Consider the following 22,420-nt stretch of genomic DNA (forward strand, 5'->3'; position numbering starts at 1 on the left):
TGTCCCTCTCTGGTCAAATTAAAATTAAAATGAAATAAATAAATAAATAAATAGAGTTAAATAAAAATAATTCTTAAAAAAAAAAGCCATGCTTTAAAAAAAGTCCGATAAATAGAAATTAAGAAATTTACTATATGTATATGTGTGTGTGTGTGTGTGTGTGTGTGTGTGTGTGTGTGTCACATATATATATATTCTGATAAAAGTAAATAACAAGGTATCAGTTTTGGTGTTTCTCATTATCTTTTTCTCTCAAGAAACCATTAGTTGACCTTGTCAGTTGTTGATTTAGGGTACTTTTCCTTATCCCGTCTTCAGTCCTGTGACTTTTTGGCACCCAAGTCATAAAGTGAATATCTATGTATAGTTGGGACACTATTGTCATTAGTGCTTGAACTTACATGCATAAACCTAGCTTAAAACACACTGTCCTCTGAGACACATTTGACTTATACCACTGCCTGGGTTACAGAATGCCTTAGGGTGCTCTTACGACCTTACAGAAGAACAGGAGAGTCTGGTCTTTACCACTATAAATTCTTGTGCATAGAATGCTTCCCTCCTCCTTCTCCTTTCCTTGACTCTTTCCAAATCCCTCATTTGTAAATAGTATTCCCATATCACCATGAACTTCTCACTTCTCCCCATGTACATGTTGGTATAATGATCTCTTTTCTTGTCTGTATTCCTCTTTGGAATATAAGCTCGAAGGGTGGGAATATCTTTATATCTTCAGCACCTAGCTCAGTCTCTTGGATAAAGGAAGCATATAGGAAAAAGTTGCCAGAGGACTTGAATACAGAACATTCAGATGGATTGATTTTCTTTTTTTAGGATTTTGAAAATTTTTGTGCAGCCATTTGGACCTCAGTATGAAGTAGTGTTAAAAGGTGAAGTAGTTTCTTCAGAAGATAAGCCTCTGTCACCTGGATCTTGCTGCTCGGACATTCCACCAATTTTGTCCAACAAGCAGTTTCTGGCTTGGGGAGGTGTCCCTCTTGGTAGAACACAGTAAGTATGTATAGAGCAGCTTGGGCTATCAAGGTGTGAAAGACAAGCCTCATTTACTGAGTGTCCCATTTATACACAACTTACACTATAACTGATCTTATTCATTAAGTTAAAGGCAAAAAAATATAAAAAAGCTGAGTAAAGAGCCATAACCATTTTGTGTTGATCCTGACAGAATTTTCCATCCTGTGATAAAATTTGTAACAAATTCTTAACGCGGTAGAAGGACTGTTCATAAAGTCTAGCCACTTCCCAAATACTGTACCATTCTGAAATCACACTTTTAGCACAGCAAAAACAAAATTAGGCTTCCTTTTGCCAAGAACCACCCTCTTCCAGTAATTAACCAAAATGACGACCACAAAGGGCAAGAGGAGAGGCACCTGATATATGTTTTCTAGGTTTTTTAGAAAACGTGGAGTAGTTCCTTTGGCAACATATATGTGAACCTATAAGAAAGGTGATATAGTAGACATTAAGGGAATGGATACCGTTCATAAAGGAATGCCCCATGAATGTTACCATGGCAAAACTGGAAGAGTAGTCTACAATGTTACCCAGCATGCTGTTGGCATCCTTGTGAACAAACAAGTTAAGGGCAAGATTCTTGCCAAGAGAATTAACATGCATATTGAGCATATTAAGCATTCTAAGAGCAGAGATAGCTTCCTAAAATGTGTGAAAGAAAATGACCAGAAAAAGAAGGAAGCCAGAGAGAAAGGTACCTGCATTCAGCTAAAGCACCAGCCTGCTCCACCCAGAGAAGCACACTTTGTGAGAACCAATGGAAAGGAGCCTGAGCTGCTAGAACCTATTCCCTATGAATTCATGACATGATGGGTGTTAAAAATAAACTAATCTGTGGTCTATTTAAAAGCAAAAACAAAAACAAAATGAGCAGATGCTACATTTTTATGAAATAAAAAATTGCATTAGTTAAATTGAACACAGGGACACGCTGTCTTACACATGCTTTTGGACTTGTAGGTGACATTTTTTACATAACTCTTTTCTGAGTGAGGGGCCTTCACGCTGTCCTCACTTAATTGTGTGTGTTTTATTTTATTTTTTTTTAGTTTTACTATAGGGCATGTGCACTCACCAGAGAGGGAGAGAAGAAGAGGGGAAGAAAGAGAGAAAGAGAAAGGGAGAGATCACCCTTCAGGAGGATGGCCATGCCACAGTACCTTCTCCGTTTTCCTTTCAGGATTTCAGGCACACACACATACACACCTGGTAATTTTCCAAACTGCTGAATCTGGGACTCAGAACATGAGGGCAACCATGTGAGATCCAGCTACCTTAATCTCTGTGCTACCTCCTCCTGGCTCCTCTCTTAGTTCTTGTTTTAACTTCCTCATGGAAAATTTATGGAATTTTTTTTTTTTTAATGTTTTCTTCTTTCCATGAGAGAGAGAGACGGAGAGGTAGAAACAGAGAAATAGGCACCCCCAACAGGGTCTTTATGCTGCAGTACAACCCCAGTCTTAGTCACCCACCCAGATCAGAAGCAGGTATGTTTATGGTTGACATACTCAGGGAGATCCCATAAACCCAGGATATTTCTCTTGTGAATCTAGTTGTGTTACCACTGTGCCTTTGTCTGACCTCTTGGTTTGTTTTTTAAAATTCTCCTCACCCCTATCTTGTTGTTCTGCATAGAAAATTAAATTTTCCTGCAACAAATAGCTCATAGTATTCTGCTGTGAGATAGCAGAGTTCATTAAACAAAGGTATACTAATTGCTTAGGAAGGAAACTTTTCTATTTTTCTCTCCCTCCGTGAAATGTCCTAGAAAGTAGGCAGAGGCTGTGACTGAACAGAACAGTCTCAACTCATGCTAAGAAAGAGCTCAGGAGACCTAGGGCCCAGATACTGTAGCTCTGCCAAGTGCTCTTTCTGTGCAGTGCTTTTCCACCCTGCTCTGCCGTGTAGAGGAAGGTACCTGTTGCAAAGGGAGATTAGAAGTGAGCAGAGTACAGAGGACAATGAATAAATACTTGATTTGGGAGACAGTGTTATCATTAAGTTAATGGGTTTTGCTTTGGTTACAGGTAGGAATAATTAATAAATTTTTAAAATTTTCAAGGGTGTTTGATTTTGACTTGAAATTTTTGGATTTCCATTTAAAGTTCTGCATTTTTCATATGTTCATTTAGCCATTCAGTTTTCTTTCGTATAAGTCTGCTTATATACTCAGGCTATTTGCTGGTTAGGACCTTAACAATTTTTTTCCTTATTAATTTGTGTGGGTCCTATAAACTATAGATGTTAACCCTCTTGATTTTATACATTTGCTTTTTAAAACTAGAAACTGAGCTCCCCCTCCCCACCTAATAACTCTACTTCTTAAAATGATAACTGTAGGGACCAGCAGATGGCATAATGGTTACGTTACTGGACTCCCACATAATCAGCACAGTTCAAGTCCCAGATCTGGTGGCTTAAAACTCACATCAGGTGTGTGCGCATGTGTGCGTGTCTAGAATCCCAAGAGGAGAATAGAGGGGAGGGGATTGCAGTATGACCATACCCCTGGAGGGTGATTTCTTGCTTTCTGTCTTTGTTTCTCTGGCAAGTACATGTGTCCTACAGTAAAAAAAAATTTTAAATCTCCTAAAAACAAAAAAGATGGTAGCTATATTTCTCCAAATAATAAAAAAGAAGTAAAAACAAAATCTTTAGAAAATTATTTCTCTTTCAGTTATTAAGTTGTCCCAATTCATCATACCTGTGGAAGACTTTCTGTAGGGGTGCTGATAGCCACAGGTCTCGCTTTTGCCTTTTTATGCAAGGTTGACAAAGCATAGAACACAGGTTAAATGATTTATTGAGAGGGTGATCTTTAAATTTTCATTAAAATGGAGATTTAATCCCATATTCTCTATTCCCCAATGCAGAGAGGACTCATACTTCTCAGAAACTGAAGATCGTTATTTTCATTTTTACTATTAGCAAGCTTCTATTAATATGTCCATTCTGCTTCTATTGAAACTATATTTTAGAAAGATTTTTTTTGCTATAGGGTGTGTGCGTGCTAGCAAGAAAGAGAATGAGATATCACCCCTCGGGGGATGGCCGTCCCACAACCCCTTCTCCTCCATTTTCCTCTCAGGATTTTGGACAAGCATGCACATGTGCCTGGAAAGAGTTTCAAGCCTCCTGGTCTGAGACTTGAACCATGGATGGCCATGTGGGAGTCCAGCACCTTAACCAGTATACACCACCTGCTGGCCCCACATTGAAACTTTTTAAAAGTAGGACTGGGACCAGTAGTTGGTGTAATGGCTATGTTGCTGGACTCCAGCAGTCTGAGTTCCGGACCCGGTGGCTTAAACTCATGCTGGGCATGTGTGCATACATACATGCCTAAGATCGCGAGAGAGGAATGGAGGAGAAGGGATTGCAGCGTGGCCATCCCCCCTGGGGAGTGATTTCTTGCTTTCCATCTCTCTGTCTCTGTCTGGTGAGCACACGCCCTATAGCAAAAGCCTCTTTGGGAAAACAAAAACAAAAACAAAACAACACAAAAAGTAGGACTAATTCAGTGTACAGTTTAAAGACTACTTTGTCCAGATGAGTCTCTGAGCCTAGAGCCCCTTGTTTTCTTGAAAGCTGTGTGGGGCTAGTACTCCTGCAAGGTGTGGTGCTGACTTAGTGACAGTGAATTTCTTCACTTGGATTTTCATTGATTGTTGTTTTATAAGACAGATAGTACTTCTAAGGCAGCATAAACAGAAGGACTGCTAAGGAGCTGGTATTAGAATTAAAACCAAAACGTATCTCTGATTAGGTACTTCTTAGGCTCATATTTTCAGAAATGTAAAGTTCCAGGATTGTGAAGACACAATTCCAGTCTGAATATGGTATGTACAGTCAGTTCATCTTTAGAAACTGTGGTTTTAATTGGCATTGTTTTTATAGTTGTAGCCACATTGGTGAAGGAAAACCACGTTTAAAATGTGTAATTGTTTCTAGGCTTCAGAAACTGGCTTTGAGAAATAATTCTACATCCATCACCCAACACTTACGACTGCTTATTAGAGGACAAGATCAAGACTGCTTTCAGGTTCGTAGAGTCTCTTCCTCTGTCTGATGTTCTGTATAGTTATAGAACACTGCCATGTACAGGCCATTTTGTTATTCATATCTTTTTATGAGTTTGTATTAGCAGTATCTTTTATTTGTGCTACTGCTTTGTTTTATGCAGTGATTATTTTTAAATTGTAGCTTCAAAACACTTTTGGTTCAGAGGAGCGATTGACCAGTAACTGTGAGATCAGAATCCGACCAAAAGAAGACATTACCATCTCTGTGTTATTTGCTCCTACTCGGTTATCTTGTATGTTGGCTAAACTAGAAATCAAACAACTTGGAAATCGATCACAACCCGGCATTAAGTTTACAGTAAGATAATTTTACTCCTTTTTTCCTCCCATGGAGTTTATGACATGTTACAACTTACTGGTTTAATATTGATAATTTATATATACCTTGCTTTTCATAGTCCAGTATATGTGATTAGCTTGCCTTACAAACAAATCTGGGGGGACCAGCAGTTAGCATAATGGCTGTTGCTGGACTCCCACGTAGTCAACCGCGGTTCGCGTCCCGGACCCGGTGGCTTAAACTCACGCCGGGCGCGTGTGCGTGCGTGCTCAAGATCCCGAGAGGAGAACGGAGGACAAGGGATTGCGGTGTGGCCATCCCCCCGGGGGGGCAGTTTCTCGCTTTCTATCTCTCTGTTTCTCTCTTTCTCTCTGGCGAGCGCACGCGCTCTATATCAAAAAACCTCTTAAAAAACAAACAAACAAATCTGGGAATATAGCATTGTCAAAAAGTTACCATCAGGGACCAGGAGATCCAGTAATGGTTCCGTCCCTGGACAATGAAGGAGGAGGGATTGTGACATGGCCATCCACCCTGGGGGGGGTGATTTCTCACTTTCTGTCTCTCCAGCAAATGCATGCACCCTAGAGCAAACATCTCTCTCTCAAAAAAAAAAAAAAAAAAAGCAACCATCAGAGTATTCTTAATAGCAATAATCTCTTCTGATGCTTTCCCCCCAACCCACCCAAATGCTGGAGTGCTTTTGCTCATGGATGTGAGAGAAGGGTGCTAGAAAGGAAGAGAGAAACAGAGAAAGAGAAACCTCCCCCGCATGAGGTCTGGTCACACTGCAATCCTTTCTCTTTCAGTTCTCCAGCTCTTCTGGATCTGAAGAGCATACATGTGCCCTGTGTGTTTTTTTCAAGCCAGTAGGGCCAATATGAAAACTCACTTGGCCACATGGGATCTGGCTTCCTCTGCTTAGAGTCTAACCACTACGCTATTTTCTAGTACTTTTAAGTTGCATTTCAGTTTGAGGATTTACCTCACTTTTCAGAAGCACATTTTTTTGGTAAATCAAGGTAGAGCTGTTTAAGATACTGGCTTTCCAAGTAACTTTTCTTTCTATTCAGCAACAATGTTTTTTTTTTGTCCTTGGGGTTTGAGTTTCCATACTTTTCTTTGATACTGGCTGGCCCAAATGCTAAGAGATTTTTATGGTAACAGCTTTTTCCCAAAATCATTTTATTGTGAACACTTTCAGGATTAATAAGCAGTTGTAATAATTATACAGTAAATATACTTACATCCCCTACCTCTTAAGATTCTACAGTTAACATTTGGCTATATTTCTTTTACCATCTCACCATCCATCAAGTCACCTTTTTTTAAATGCATCAGTATGTTTTACCCTAAAAATGCTTAAAAAGCATATAATCTCTCTTTTATATTGTTCCTCTGTCTTCTAAAATTGGCTTTTGTAACAGTGAAATAATTATTCCTAGCATATTAGAAAGAAAATAATCATGATATTCTTTATTTTTCCCTTAAGGCAAAGTCTTTAAATATAATGCTGAACTAGAATTGAGATAACTACTAGCCAAAATATATAAACATTAACAACTTTAGTTATATTTACTTATTTTGTGTTTTTTTCCTGAATATAATTTAATCATTTGCTTTCATCTTATATAAAAGTAATATTGGACGTATATTTTCTTTTAGATACCTTTGTCTGGATATGGAGGAACAAGTAATCTTATTTTAGAAAATGTTAAAAAATTATCTGACAGTTATATGGTGACAGTGAATGACTTAGTACCTGGCAAAGAAAGTAAAATTGTTTTTTCTGTCCGCAACACTGGCTCTCGAGCAGCTTTTATTAAAGCAGTAGGTTTTAAGGATTCTCAAAAGAAAGTTTTGCTGGATCCTAAAGTATTGAGGATTTTTCCAGATAAGTTTGTACTCAAGGAAAGAACACAAGAAGTAAGTATTAAAGTCTCACAACTAAAAACATGAATGAATTCATTTTAAGATTTAAATTAATAATTATGGGGACCAGTAGATGGTATAATGGTTGTGTCCTGGACTCCCATGTAGTTGATTGTGGTTCGAGTCCTGGATCCAGTGACTTAAAACTCAGGCCAGGCATGTGTGCTTGTGTACCCAAAATCCAGAGAGGAGACTGGAGGAGAAGGAATGTGGTGTGACCATCCCCCCAGGGGGTGATTTCTCACTCTCTGTCTCTCTAGCAAGCAAAAATCTCTCTAAAAAAGGGGAAAAGAATTATTAATTATATATTTTATGGACCAAGCTAAAATATATTTGAAAGTAGTATAGGAGTGGAAGTGTGTATCTTGTCTTCTTGGAAATGCCATACATATGTACTGTGTCTGTATTGAATGAAATAGCTTACTTAAGAGAAATATTTAATATTCATTCTTTTTTTTTTCTCGGCATCAGGATGTGACTTTAATATATAATCCATCAGATAGAGAGAGCAATTACAGAACTGCAACAGAACTGTCAACTATATATTTCTTTGGTGGAGATGAAATTTCGAGACAACAATATCGAAGGTAGATTACTTATCTTAGACAATGTTGAGAACTGTTCAGTAGAAATACTGAATGCTTAAAAGGTTTGGGACTTGGAATTTAGAACATATTTAACTATCAGTGACTTGTGGTTTGAAAAGGCTTGCTAAAATTTGCATGACTGATAAGCTGCTGTAATATGAGGGAAAAAATGCCTGTAGGACACTTACCTCTTATATTTCCTTACAGCCGCCTCCTTTTCTAGACTTGCATGTTGTAGCTCTGTGCCTTTACTCAGTGGGAGTGTTCGACTTCATAATAGACTATATTCATAATGTAGTCTTGAGGCTCTCCCCTAAGAACTACTAAAGGTTATGTTGTGCAAACACACCTGGTTGACTTGGAATAATTCTGGAAATACTATGAATTATTTGAAAGGACCAATTTGATTTTTAACTTGTTGCTACTTAAAACATTTACTTCTATAAAATTTGATATGTTTAATTTTAATGTACTTTAATATACTGAACTGTTGGCAAATTTAGGATATGGGTTTAAGGTCTAGGTATCATTTAAACATAAGGCATATTCTTACATATTAATTTCTAGATTCTTTTATTATAAAATTTAATTTCCTAAACTAGAGGACCTAAATATGAGCTCATATTTCATCTCTTAGTAGGAAACCATTAATTCGAGGAGAGAGGTATTGACCAGAAATACTGGTATACCAGTATTTCTTTCTTCCAGTCCTTTGTGCTCTGCTATATTTTATTCTGATAGAGAGTTTATAAATTATTTTGTTAATTTGTTGAGGATCATTGAGATGTTTAAAAAGAGGTAGTTTAATTTGCTACATGATGTTATAACAGAAGACCAAATGTGAAGAGCTCACTTTTGAACCTAGTTTTGACCTTAAATTATGTATTTTAGAAATAGATATGGGACTGGCCCTGAAACCTCTTAGTTAAGGAAACTGAATCCCACATGGCTGTTGCTGCTTTGAATCCTGGACCCCATGGCCTGAAAAATATGCTGGGTGCATGTGTGTGCATGATCAAAATGCTGACAGAATGAAGATATGGAGAAAAAGGGATTGCAGTATGACCATGCCCCATCAGGGGATGCTTTCACTCTCGCTCCGTCTCACACATTTTAAAAATATTGATAAAATAAGAAACATTTGGATAAATTAAATGACCAGGTTTCCTGTTTTATGTTTGCTAGTTTGGCTTTTCTAGATTTTTTTACTATGGGCATCTGCGCTTGCCGAAGAGAAAAAGAGAGAGAAAAGCAAAAAATCTCTCTCCAGAGGGGATGGTCACGCCACAATCCCTTCTCCTCCATGCTCTCTTTGGGATCTTGGGCACACATGCACAAGCGCCGAAACTCACACGACATGAGTTTTAAGTTGCTGGGTCTAGGACTCAAACTGTGGTCAATTATGTGGGAATCCAGTGATAATCATTATGCCATCTGTTGGTCCCAGTTGTTTTTGCCATAGGGTGGGCAGCACCATGCCCCTGTTTTGTTGTTTGTTTGTTTTCCTTTCTCTTTACTGGAATATAGAAATTAGTATATTTTAGAACTCCTTTTTTTTTTTTTGCCATAAATACACAGTAATGAATTTTTCTGTATCTGAGTACTGCAGAGAAATGTACATTTCAGGTCACTAACTTTAAAGATTCTTTGGAAAAGGCCAGATAGACAGAGGGGTTTAAATATTTTCCTGTAATATCCTACTTATTTATGTATTTTTAAGAGATTTTTGCTATAGGGCGTGTGTGCCCACCAGAGAGTCAGAGACAGAAAGTGAAAAATCACCCCCTTGGGGGATGGCCATGCCATAATCTCTTCTCCTCTCAGGATTTTCAGCATGCATGCACATGTGCTTGGCATGACTTTAAGCTGCCGCGTCCAGGACTCAGAGGTCTACTACTTGGGAGCCCAGTGATGTAACCATTATACCATCTGCTGGTTCTAATGTCTTATATTTCATAGCATGCTTTTATATTTGAGACTTTTTAGATTTTTTGCCATAGGGCACATACACTTACCAGAGAGGAGAGAGAGAAAAAGTGAGAAAGTCCCTACCCCTCACCCCCAAAGGGTGATGGTCACACTGTAGTCCCTTCTCCATTCTCCTGTTGAGATTTGCTGGGTCTGGGACTTAAACTGTGGTTGGCCATGTGGGAATTCAGTGCCTTAACCACCATGCCACTTGCTAGCCACCTAAGACAAATTTCCAAGTATTGCCTAATTATCACAAGTAATGGAAATGTGAGACCTGAAAAAATAAATCTAATTTTTTCTTTCTTCTCTTATACTAGGAAGTTCTTCTTTTGATTTTAATATTTAACTGAAACTGATGATTTTACTATTATGTATATTATAACTTTGAATGAAACTCCAGAAAGGTTTCTTTTTCTTTCCCTTTTTTAATTCCCAGAAGGTGTGTAGGTGTGTACACTTGCCAGAGAGAGAAAGCAGCCCCCCCCCTTTTTTTTTCCACTTCACTCTCTTGTTAGGATTTTGGGCATGCACACACTTGCGCATGGGGCTGGGACTTATGGCACAGTTAGCTGTGTGCGATCCAGCTCGCGAGGCACAGTAGTCAACCACTGTACAATGGGGCCAGCCCCAAATCAGTGTTCTTTTGAAAACTGCTTATATTAGGACCTGAGATATGCGATTATGTTTTAATGTATTAATGTATCATACTGTTAGTATGATTTCTCAGGTGCATTAATGAAAATCTAATTAAAGTTATCATATATATAAAATCTCTTTTGAATAAACATTTCTTTTGGCAGAGCACTGTCGCATAAACCAGGGATTGTAAAACAGATACTTCCAGAACATAGTGTTCTGCAAAACATTAATTTTGCTGAGGCATTTCAAGATGAGTTACTCGTAACTGAAGGTAAGAATTTCAACATGTCTTCATGCCGTAAGTTTCTTGTGTCATTTTTGGTACTCTCTGCGTCCAGTAATGTGACATAAGAAGGAGGAATGTTAATTTGGATGGAGTGTCAGGTTGAGTTTTAGCCACAGCTCTGCCGTATGAACAAATGGAAAAAATTGCATCACTGAAATTCAGTTTCTTCATCTGTTTTTGTTGTTGTTATTTTTGAGAGATTTTTACTATGGGGCACATACACTCACTGGAGAGAGATAGACAGAAAGTGAGAAATGATCCTCTAGGGGTTATGGCCTCGCCACAGTCCCTCCTCCATTCTCCTCTTGGGATTTTGGGTATGCACGTGTACACACCCACTGTGAGCTTTAAGCTTCTGGGTCTGAGACTAGAACCTCAGTCACCCATGTGAGAGTGGTTATAGTGATGTAACCATTATGCCCTATGCTGGTCCCCTTCATCTGTTAAAAGGGAATGATATCTAACTTCTCACCTAGTTGTTATGATGATCAAATGAAAGAGTTTTGCATATAAATGTTGTATTACTACATTTACACTGCGAGTAGGCTTAGAAATAGGAAGAGGGCAATGGTTATTAAATCTAAATTAATTGCTGCCAAAGAGCTAATGATTATAAACTCACACTCATTTTGAAATTTCCATGCTATTATGCCTACTGTGAGACATGAAAGATGTGATGGTGGCAAAAACATCCAAAATAGAGTGGTGTCATGGCTCTAACCTAGATGGTTAGCCCTATTTGAGCTAACTAGTTAAAATATTTAATAGTGTGCATTACTCCAACTATATATATATATATATATATTGAAACGTGTAAAACTATATGTACAGATTTTTTGCCATAGTATTGTTTATAAATAGCAGAAATTAGAAGTGACCTAAATGCTTAAGAATAGGGAATGGTTTAATTTTGCAGTAGAATATTTTGAAGTCATTAAAACAATGAATGAATGAATCTATTTCAAATGATACAGAAAGCTTCTCATTTATTAAGGAAAACATTGTTTCAAAGTTTGCATAGTAAGATCTCATTTTGGCAAACATAATGTATATATAGTGCAGTTACAGAAGTAAAATTGCAGGAGTAATAAGCATACCAAAATATTAAGTGGTTATATTCTGGAGGAAGACTTTTAGATCGTAGCTTTCTTCCTCTGTTTTTATTTTCTAACTTTTTAGTGGTCAAATATATTTTGCTTCTGAAATATTACATGATAATGATTAAAGATACTTATACCTTTGTAGGGGGTGATAAGGTGTAGTGTCATCCTTTCATTAAATTAGGAGTCTAGATCATCTTTCAAAGGGAAGGATAGTAATGGGTTAAAAATGATGAAAAAATTTTGGATGGACTTGTCAGTAGTGTGCTAAGGGAGCCGAGTAAGAGGAAATATTCTTAGATTTGGAGTTGAAACTCAATATAGGACCCATTTCTTTCACTTCAACCCTCTGAGCTTCATCTTCCCCATAAAAAAGATTCAAATAAAAGTTAAACTACGCTATGGAGTTGGAACACAAACAGTACCATATATATATATTTTTTTGGAGAGGTTTTCGCTATAGGGCACGTGCGCTCACCAGATAGATGGAGAGAGACATAGAGACAGAAAGCGAGAAATCATCCCCCAGGGGGGATGGTCACACCGCAATCCCTTCTCCTCCATTCTCCTCTCGGGATCTTGGGCACGCACGCACACACGCCCGGCGTGAGTTTTAAGCCACCAGGTCCGGGATGCAAACCGCGGTCGACTACGTAGGAGTCCAGCGACAGCCATTACGCTAACTGCTGGTTCCCACAAATAGTACCATATTGTGGCTGTTGTGAAGATTAAAAGTAGGTAGCAAGAGTTGATAGTGGCTTAGTAGTTGACATAGTTCCACAATTCAGCAACATTTTGTTCATTGAGTAAATGTACACACACTGAGAGGACCAGCTGCCAGTCAATATGTAGATACTGGGATGTGGAAGTACAGGATGCAGTCATTGCCCATGAAGGGCTCATAGATTGAGGGTAAGACAGATGATTAAAGTGCAATATGGAGGGACCACCAGGTGGTGTGGTGATTAAAGTACTGAACTCCCACATGGACGACTGCAGTTCAAGTCCCGACCTGGTGATCTGCTGTTTCACTTTCCCCTTCTCTCTCTCTTTCTGTCTCTCTTGTCAAATTAAAATAATAATAATGAATGAAATTAAATAATTTTTTAAAATGTGCAATATAGAAAGTGTTGTAATAGAGATACTTTTAGGATTCTGGGAGGGTACAGAAAAAAAGCACTCACTTGTGATGAAATGACTCTTGAAGTAGACTTGAGGAAGAAGGAGGATTTGGCTAAATGGAGATGATAGGACCTGGATGAGGTAGGAGGTTCCAGTTAGAGGGAGCTGTATATATAAAAATTAAAGAAATATGTTAAGGGTTGCATTGACAGACCCAACTGAGAGCTCAAGTAAACTGCCAATATCACCCATCTGGAATGGATTGAGTTGGGACTTCGGCTGGGTCTTTGGGGCGCCAGATTTCCATTCAAAGAAATACTATTTGTTTGTTTGTTTGTTTGAAGAGAGATTTTTGCTGTAGGGCACATGTGCTCACTGGAGAAACAAGAGACAAGCAGAAAGTGAGAAATCACCTGCCGTGGGGATTTCCATGCCACAGTCCCTTCTCCATTCTCTCAGGGTTTTGGGCACGCATACACACGTGCCTGGCGTGAGTTTTACGCCGCTGGGTCTGAGACTCAAACCACATTCAACTACGTGGGAGTCCAGTGATGTAACCATTACACCATGGGTCCCAAGAATACTGTTTTAGGCTGGTATATTTGTTGTCCATTTGATGGAGGAAACAATCCTACATTTTTTGTGTTGGTCGTTACTATAGATTATCTATGAGAATGCTGCAGTCAACACTTTTTATGTAATTATTTTGAATTTCATTTGCTTAAACATATTACAACTATTTGTACTGATCTCAATTTTGCAAAATGTGTAATTTTTGGCAAATATTTTCACAGTTGAAAACTTCTAGTCACATGTCTTGGTTAATTTAAATTTACTGTTACTATGTCCTTTCAAAATTTCCATTTTTATAATTCTTGTATATAGAATAAAAGTATATTCTATAAAATTTCTCATAATTACAGATTTGTATAGCCTGATCTATAGATGTTTATCTTAAGTACTCTGTTATTCCTTTTTCATTGCCAGGGGTATGTGTACTCACCAGAGATAGAGAAGGGGGAGGGGGCAAGAAAGCCACCCCCTAATGGATCATGCTGCAGTCCTCCATTTCTTCATCCTGTTGGACTTTGTGCACATGCACACACACACACACGCACACACACACACCTGGCAAGAGAATCCCATCACTTGGGCCAGGATGTGAACCATAGTTGGCCATGAGGTATCCAACTGCTTTAACCACTAGGCGATGGGACAGGCCCAAGTACTATATTACTAATTACAAGTAATTATATAAAAAGCGTCTTGTTTTTATATTTGCTTAAATGGAGTGTCTATGAGACTGCCACTTATAGACATGTACACTTAACCTCTTTGTGCTTTAGATATCTTACCTTTGAACTGGAGGTAGTAATTTTTTATTTTTTGTAGAGGTTTTCTTTTTTTGCCTTAGGGCATATATGCTCATTTGGGGAGAGAGAGACAGACAGAAACAGTGAGAGAGAAGGTAATAAATCACCCCTTCAAGGAGAATGGCCATGCCACAATCCCTTCTCCATTCTTCTCCCAGCATCTTGGGCATGCATGCACACACACCTGGCATGAGTTCCAAGCTACCAAGTCCAAGACTTGAACCTTGGTTAGCAATGCGGGAGTCCAGTGACATAACTCTCTCTCTCTCTGTGTCAGTGAATTAAATATTATTTTTTTAAAACACCTCCACATGCCATCAGCTGGCCCCATTAATTTAGTTCTGAAATGAACTAAATTAATGTATATAAAGGGATTAGAATAGTGCTTGGCTTACAGTAAGCTTCATATAAATATTTGTTGACATGTATGTCTTTGAAAACATTCTTATTTTAGTGCTTACATTAGTCCCTAAAACCCATTGTTACTCCTTATTATTGTTGAGGAAACTAAAGCTCATAGAGGTTAAGTAATTTGCCAAAGGTCACAGAGCTAATGAGTGGCTAGGAGAGTTCAAATTCAGGCTCAGAGCCTGAGCCCCAACCAGTGGCCCTGAACTGCCTATACTTTCATGCTAGGCAGTAGTAGTAATAATTGAAATATCTCCTCTCCTAACCTAAGGAAATAATATGTTATGGCTTTAGATGTTTAAAGTCATCTGTTATTTTGTGATGTGCTTATATGAAGATTCATGTATTTCCATTTCAGTATATGATCTTCCCCAGTGGCCTAATGATGTTCATCTCTTTTATGGAAACATGCGTAAAATTATACTTTCAGTAATTGGAGAATTCAGAGATTCCATTTCTAGCAGAGAATTTCTTCAGCCTTCTTCCACAGCTCCTTTGGAATCTAAAAGGTAAAACAAAAATCTTCCATCAGATTTCAAGATTATTTGATTCACAGTAGACCTGATTTTTCCCCCTATACTTTATTATTATTATTTTGTCTCAGAATATTTACTTTAATTTTACTTTCTAGATCAAAGTAATGTAATTTCAAACTTCCAGCAAAGTTTAAACATAATACAGAAAACTCCCATATACTCTACATTCAGATTCCCTAGTAATTACCATTTTACCATATTTACCTTGTCATTTGTTACTTGTGTATAACTATTTTCTGAACCATCTAAGAGTAAGTTGCATGGATGATGACCAGTTAGCCCTAAATGTCCTGACAGTGCTCTCCTACATGGCCATGATAAAAATTAAAACACTTAATATTGACACAGTATTGCCATTTAGTCCACAGTACTACCATTTAATCCAGATTCCATTTATATTCTGACAATTGTTCTACTAATGTTCTTTATGGCTAACTAAAATCACAAACAAAAATGCTTCTTTTTCCCTCTTTCTCTGATCCAGAATCTAATCTAAGATCACACACTGTGTTTAGTTGGCCTGTCTACTCTCTTGCAATATAGAACAGTTCCTCAGTTGGACTGGCTCCATGGTCTAGTGCTTAAAGGAGCCAGACTCAGCAGGTTGAGAAACATGCTGGGCACATATGTGTGTGTGCCCCAGATCCTCAGAGGAGAGAGAGGTGGAGAAAGGATTGCAATGTGACCACTCCCCATGAGGATGCTTTCTCCTCTCTTTCTCTATGGCAAGTGTACATGTCATCTAGAAAAAGAGGCAAAAAACAGTTCATCAGTCTTATCTTTTATGACTGAGATGATACAGAGGATTGGATTGTCAAATTAAAGCCAGAGAAGCAAAGCAATTATCCAGAATTAAGTAACTTTTTAGCTGAAGTCCAGAGAAGTCTGGAACTGCCACTGACACTTCCTAAGTACTTTGTGAAATGTTAGCACTTGTGCTCTGGTTCAAATGTAGTACAAGATCTCTTTTAGTTATTACTCTGGGGCATTAGAGGTCTGATTTGAAAATGAAGGGTAAGAGAGCAGCAGAAGAGTTAAGGACAGATTTCTCTCTCTGCTAAGTGTCGATTTGAGATAGGTAAAGGTGTAGCTTAACTGTATGGTAGGAGAATTTGGGAGGTGCACAATTAGACTTCAGTTATGCCATGTACTTCGGTAATTACAAAACTCAGTTGAATTACGTTTTTTAATATAAGGCTTCCGAGAAAACACTTTTCTTCAATACCTACTAAAAATCTCTCTAAAGTGTTTTAGTATTACTTAACTGTTGCATTTTGCTCAGAAGACTCTTCTGTTTTAATTTTTTTTTTAGTATTGTCATAGTTATTATTGTACAGTTATAGATATATTAAGAGTTTCATTTATTTTAAATTCCTAGTATTGGGTCATTTTCTGTTAAATCTTTAGAGAGACCTCAGATAACATTCAGAACAAGGCAGAAAGAAATTTTAATTATTGACTATTATAAGTTCATTGTAATATTTGACCTATTCTTGATTTTTTTTTTGTATACTATCTTTAGGTATACACAGTATGAAGGTTTTTTTAAAAATATATAAATATTTAATTCACTGACACAGTTTGGGCATTTAATAGGTTTGTTTGTTTTAATTTTGTCTAGAGGGCATGTGTGCGAGAGAGAGAGAGAGAGAGAGAGAGAGAAGCAAACAGAGTGAGAAAGCACCCCCCTAAAGGGCCATGGTCATGCCGCAATCCTTTCTCTACCCCGTTGGGGTTTGGAGAACACACACACACCCAGCATGTTTTTCAAGGCACCAAGACTGGGACTCAAATCGGGCTGTTGGCCATGGTGAGACCTAGCTGCCTTAATCAGGCCATAGAGCCAGCCCAGTTTTATTTTTCAATTTGCCAAAGGGCATGTGAATTTGCCAGAAGAAGACCGAAAGGGAAAGGGAGAAAGCAGCTCCCCCCACCCCACACAGGGATTGATCACACCACAATCCTGTCTCCATTTCTCCATCCTATTGGGATTTTGTGCATGCACACACATGCATCTGGTGTGCTTTTCATGCTACCAGGACCTGGTTTCAGATTGCTCACTTGAAGATGTCTGAGCCAGCTCCCTTAACCACCAGCCATTGGGCTAGCCTTAAAGGATTTTTATTCACTAAAAATACATGATATTTAATGAACTTTTAGTTTTGTCTTAATGTTTTAGGTTTATGAAGAATTAATGTCAAAATATGTGACATAATCTGGCTATTTCTCACTTTTATATTTTTCTCTCTCTGTTTTTCTATCTCTCTGACTTTTCAATTAATAATTTTTCCAGTGAGTTGGGAACTTCTGGAAAACACAGTGGCAATATCTCTTTGGATGTGTTACCAGTTAGAGGTCCTCAAGGTTCTCCTCTTCTCTCACAAACTGCTCACCCACCTCAGGATGCATTAGCCTCAGACGAGATGTGGATGGTCCAACCCGAACACTTGATTCTGGTGGCCCCTTCTCCATGTGAGTATGTCTGTGATTACGTGTGGAGGCTGGGCCTCCACTCCCTGTACCGGTGACTCATCTGAGACACACTGGGGAGTTTCATATGCTTTTGGCTCCTGGCTCACCAGGATCTGCTCCCACCACCACAGCAGAACTGTCATGCCCTGGGCCTCATCCTCAGCCTGAGGCCATGCTCCTCAGCCAGGTTCCAACTCCCCAGACAGAAGAGCCACTCATCAACAAACCTTCCATCAAACCTTCCCAACGAGCTCACTGGACACTCGGCCTCTGAGTACCTTCTGAGTACCTTCAACCCTGACACAGTTGGTTCAGGGTAGGAATAAATCTGGTACATATGTATATGCCAAACCTAGGACAAAGCAGTAATGATTTTCAGATTTACAGTTTTCTCTAACTTTATTCAGTATTACCAGTGCCTTTCTAATGCTGGAGAATTAACAAATGGACTATTTTACTAAGGTTTTGAAACTCCTTTAATTTAATTGATCAGTTAAGAGAGTACAGTAAATCAGTATACTAGTGCATTTAGTTAGGATTCCTTTTTTATTTTTGTTTTTTAGTATATATATTTCCTGTAACAGAGAGAGACAGAGAGACTGCACCATCAATAGGGTCTTGATGCTATGATCTTCCATCAGCCTCAGCCAGTCCTGGATCATGGGCATATGTGTGTCCAGAGAACTCCAGGGAGGGCTTCGGGCTTACACTGGGAACCTTCTCATGAGGATTTGCCTTGCAGACCATTGCCTCTTAACGTTACACCACTGTCTATCTGTCCTCTAGGATTTATTTATTTATTTATTTATTTATTTATTTATTTATTTGGAGAGGTTTTTGCTATAGGGCGCCTGCACTCGCCAGACAGACAGAGAGAGACATAGAGACAGAAAGCGACAAATCACCCCCCAGGGAGGATGGTCACGCCACAATCCCTTCTCCTCCGTTCTCCTCTCGGGATCTTGTGCATGGATGCACACGCACCCGGCGTGAGTTTTAAGCCACCGGGTCCGGGACGCGAACCATGGTCCAGGGAGGGCTTCGGGCTTACACTGGGAACCTTCTCATGAGGATTTGCCTTGCAGACCATTGCCTCTTAACGTTACACCACTGTCTATCTGTCCTCTAGGATTTATTTATTTATTTATTTATTTATTTATTTGGAGAGGTTTTTGCTATAGGGCGCCTGCACTCGCCAGACAGACAGAGAGAGACATAGAGACAGAAAGCGACAAATCACCCCCCAGGGAGGATGGTCACGCCACAATCCCTTCTCCTCCGTTCTCCTCTCGGGATCTTGTGCATGGATGCACACGCACCCGGCGTGAGTTTTAAGCCACCGGGTCCGGGACGCGAACCATGGTCGACTATGTGGGAGTCCAGCGACATAGCCATTACGCTAACTGCTGGTTCCCCCTCTAGGATTTATTATTATTATTTGTTAACATTTGTCTTTTTCACTATTTCTAACTATAACTATCATTTTCTTTGTCTGATATAATAGGTGACATGGCAAAAACCAGATGTTTTCAGATTGTAAATAATTCTGTTAGGTTACTGAAATTTGAGCTGTACTGGCCAGCACATTGCCTTACAGTCACGCCACAACATGGATTTATTGCACCAGAGTAAGTACGACTGCTATATTCTTCTGGGTGTTACTCAGATGCTATCATGGTGACTTGCTCAGGATCAAATAATATATCATTTTAATTTGTTCAGTAAAATTTTGCACTGTACTGACTCTGCCAAGTATATGCTAGGTTTTGTGGGACAGTAATGAGTTGAAGACTCATGCCTTCATTGACACAGAGGTCGTGTACACATCTGGATAGGGTGTAACTCAATTTGGTGAAGAGACATGTTTGAGAAGGAACAGAGTCCCTGAATGGAAGACATCAGAATGTTTTACCCTAGTACTCTGTCGCCAAAATTACAAAGCAAGGAAAAAACTGGGGCATGGAAAAAGACATAGTGTGTCTCTAAAGCCTAAATCTGCCATTCATTACTTTAGTTTGGATTACGTATTTTTCTGGTTTTGTCTGAAGCTTATTTTTCTGTCACAGCTTCCTGACTTAATATTTCTGAACCATAATGTAGCTTGCCATTTTCTACATAGGATATTCTAAGAAACATTGTAATAAAATGCTAAGTGAGTAGTAAACAAAATTTTGTTTTCTTCATTTCTTTTCCATCTTCTCCACATCTTTTCTTCTAGTTTTCTCCCAGCTTTTACAGTCTCTTTGTTCTTTGTATCATTTTTTCTAACCTAGTGGGTTAGCGCTTTTGTGATATTGGTCTTTTGCTCTGAGAGATTGTATTTTAAGTTGCTTTTAGAATGCTCTTTGTGTGGCTAGTCATTTTTACACAGCTGCCCTTTGTCCACAGTCTAGTTATCAATAGGAGATAAATCAGCAGCTGTGCAGCTGTACAGGGACTTCGCTGGTCAGCACAAGGCTTTTATTTCTCCAAGTTGCTTCATTATTTGGCCTCACAATTTTGCAGAAGACCAACATAAAGTTTATTTCCAAAATGTTGAGTGTATATTTTGGGAGTGTTTATTTGAATGAGACCAGGAGCCAAGGTATGATCATCCAGAGAAACATTACTGGGACCAACAAATCAGTTAAATATTTACTGAGCATTTATGTGCAACATAACGGTTTCAAAGATAGGGAGATGGTAGAAGAGATTTTTTTCACAAATAACTTTTCCCATAGCCCAGAATATTTACTTATTAGTGGTAGAAAACTGTCTTGCTCTGCTATATATGTCTTTTTAAAAATTTACTCACTGAAAAATAAAAAACAAAAAACCAGCAGTTAGCATAATGGCTGTCGCTAGACGCCCATGTAGTCGACTGCAGTTCGAGTCCCAGACTCAGTAGCTTAAAATTTACGCCGGGCGCGTATGCATACATGCCCAAGATCCCTAGAGGAGAACGGAGCAGAAGGGATTGTGGTGTGGCCATTCCCCCTGGGGGGTGATTTCTCGCTTTCTGTTTCTCTGTCTCTTTCTGTCTGGCAAGTGCACACGCCCTATAGCCAAAACCTCTCAAAAAAATGTTTTGGAGCCAGCAGGTGGCTTGTTGGTTACGGTGTTGGATTCCCACATGGCTGACTGGGGTTCGAGTCCCAGAACTGGCAGCTTGCTTTCTCACTGTCTCTCTGTTTCTCTCTGTCAGTCAAGCACACATGCTTTATAGCAAATTAAATAATAATAATAATGAAATAAATAATACCAAAAAAATTTTTATACTATATTTTTCCTGTACCTTTTCTATGTTTTGATGTATTTGGATTATCAGGAAACTCATGATACATTTTTGCATAGAAAAACATAGAAAAGATGTCATGAGTTTCCTGAAAACCTAATATTTAAATACATAAATATTTATTATTGTGTTACAGTTGCTTAAGTTTTTCAGTACAGTAACATGCCATAGAGGCTTGTGGCCTAGGAGCGATAGGCTACACCATGGCCTAGGTGTGTAGTAGGCTAAAGCATCTAGATTTGTGTGAGTACACCCTATCACACTTGCACAGGACAAAAATGCCTAATGAAGCATTCTGCAGAGTGTATCCCATTGTTTGGTGACCATGACTGTATGTTATACATGTACACGTATTTTATAAAGCAACATGTAAGCATTAGGGGGGTGTGTATTGTGTGTTTCTTTCTTTCTGAGTTCTGCACTTTCTTAGCAGCAGAGATAAGACTGAAGAGGTGAAGTACCTGAGGCAGTGCCTGCTGACTATCTGCAGAGTTCTTGCTAGTTCTCATTTTCTATGGGCTGTTTTTCATCGATGTAGTCATTGATAAATGCTGAAGACATTAGTGCTCCTGGTGGGATTTGCATCTCAGTTGGGGACCCTTAAAGATTTCAATGCCTTCAAAGCCCTACGAAATAAAACTCTAATGAAGAAATTGAAAGCCTTATAGCTGAAACCCACATGTCCCAGATTAGTCCAAATATTGTGACTTAGTCCAAATATTTTTTTAAAATCTTTTTTAATAAAAAGAAATCATTAAAAATTCTTCCAAATATAATTCAATTTTATTGCTTTTGTAAGTCTTGTCATATATAAATAGGCTTATGGGTTGGCCTAGAAATACATTTCAAGTAATTAATTGTAAGAGACAGCTATTTTTATAGATATTTTTGGAAGGAAAACATTACTGGGACCAACAAATCAGTTAAATATTTACTGAGCATTTATGTGCAACATAACGGTTTCAAAGATAGGGAGATGGTAGAAGAGATTTTTTTCACAAATAACTTTTCCCATAGCCCAGAATATTTACTTATTAGTGGTAGAAAACTGTCTTGCTCTGCTATATATGTCTTTTTAAAAATTTACTCACTGAAAAATAAAAAACAAAAAACCAGCAGTTAGCATAATGGCTGTCGCTAGACGCCCATGTAGTCGACTGCAGTTCGAGTCCCAGACTCAGTAGCTTAAAATTTACGCCGGGCGCGTATGCATACATGCCCAAGATCCCTAGAGGAGAACGGAGCAGAAGGGATTGTGGTGTGGCCATTCCCCCTGGGGGGTGATTTCTCGCTTTCTGTTTCTCTGTCTCTTTCTGTCTG

General features: G+C 38.6%; 1 protein-coding gene across 7 annotated transcripts in view; it reads left to right on the plus strand.

The window, feature by feature from the left end:
• CEP192 (centrosomal protein 192) overlaps nucleotides 1-22,420 on the plus strand; it is a 134,611-nt gene that overhangs the window by 74,439 nt on the left and 37,752 nt on the right. For all 7 annotated transcript variants that reach the window (XR_001369462.2, XM_014582361.2, XM_014582363.2 and 4 more), the window contains 9 exons: nucleotides 835-1,011; nucleotides 4,990-5,080; nucleotides 5,242-5,418; nucleotides 7,066-7,326; nucleotides 7,804-7,919; nucleotides 10,691-10,800; nucleotides 15,177-15,327; nucleotides 17,648-17,826; nucleotides 19,331-19,454. Coding sequence is in view for 6 of the 7 variants with exons in the window: in XM_014582361.2 (XP_014437847.1) it covers nucleotides 835-1,011; nucleotides 4,990-5,080; nucleotides 5,242-5,418; nucleotides 7,066-7,326; nucleotides 7,804-7,919; nucleotides 10,691-10,800; nucleotides 15,177-15,327; nucleotides 17,648-17,826; nucleotides 19,331-19,454 (1,386 nt within the window). In the remaining variant the exon portion in view is untranslated. The remainder of the gene's footprint in view (nucleotides 1-834; nucleotides 1,012-4,989; nucleotides 5,081-5,241; nucleotides 5,419-7,065; nucleotides 7,327-7,803; nucleotides 7,920-10,690; nucleotides 10,801-15,176; nucleotides 15,328-17,647; nucleotides 17,827-19,330; nucleotides 19,455-22,420) is intronic.

The sequence above is a fragment of the Tupaia chinensis genome, unplaced genomic scaffold (genome assembly GCF_000334495.1).
Source record: "Tupaia chinensis unplaced genomic scaffold, TupChi_1.0 Scaffold143584_1, whole genome shotgun sequence".
In the NCBI taxonomy this organism is placed as follows: Eukaryota; Metazoa; Chordata; class Mammalia; order Scandentia; family Tupaiidae; genus Tupaia; species Tupaia belangeri.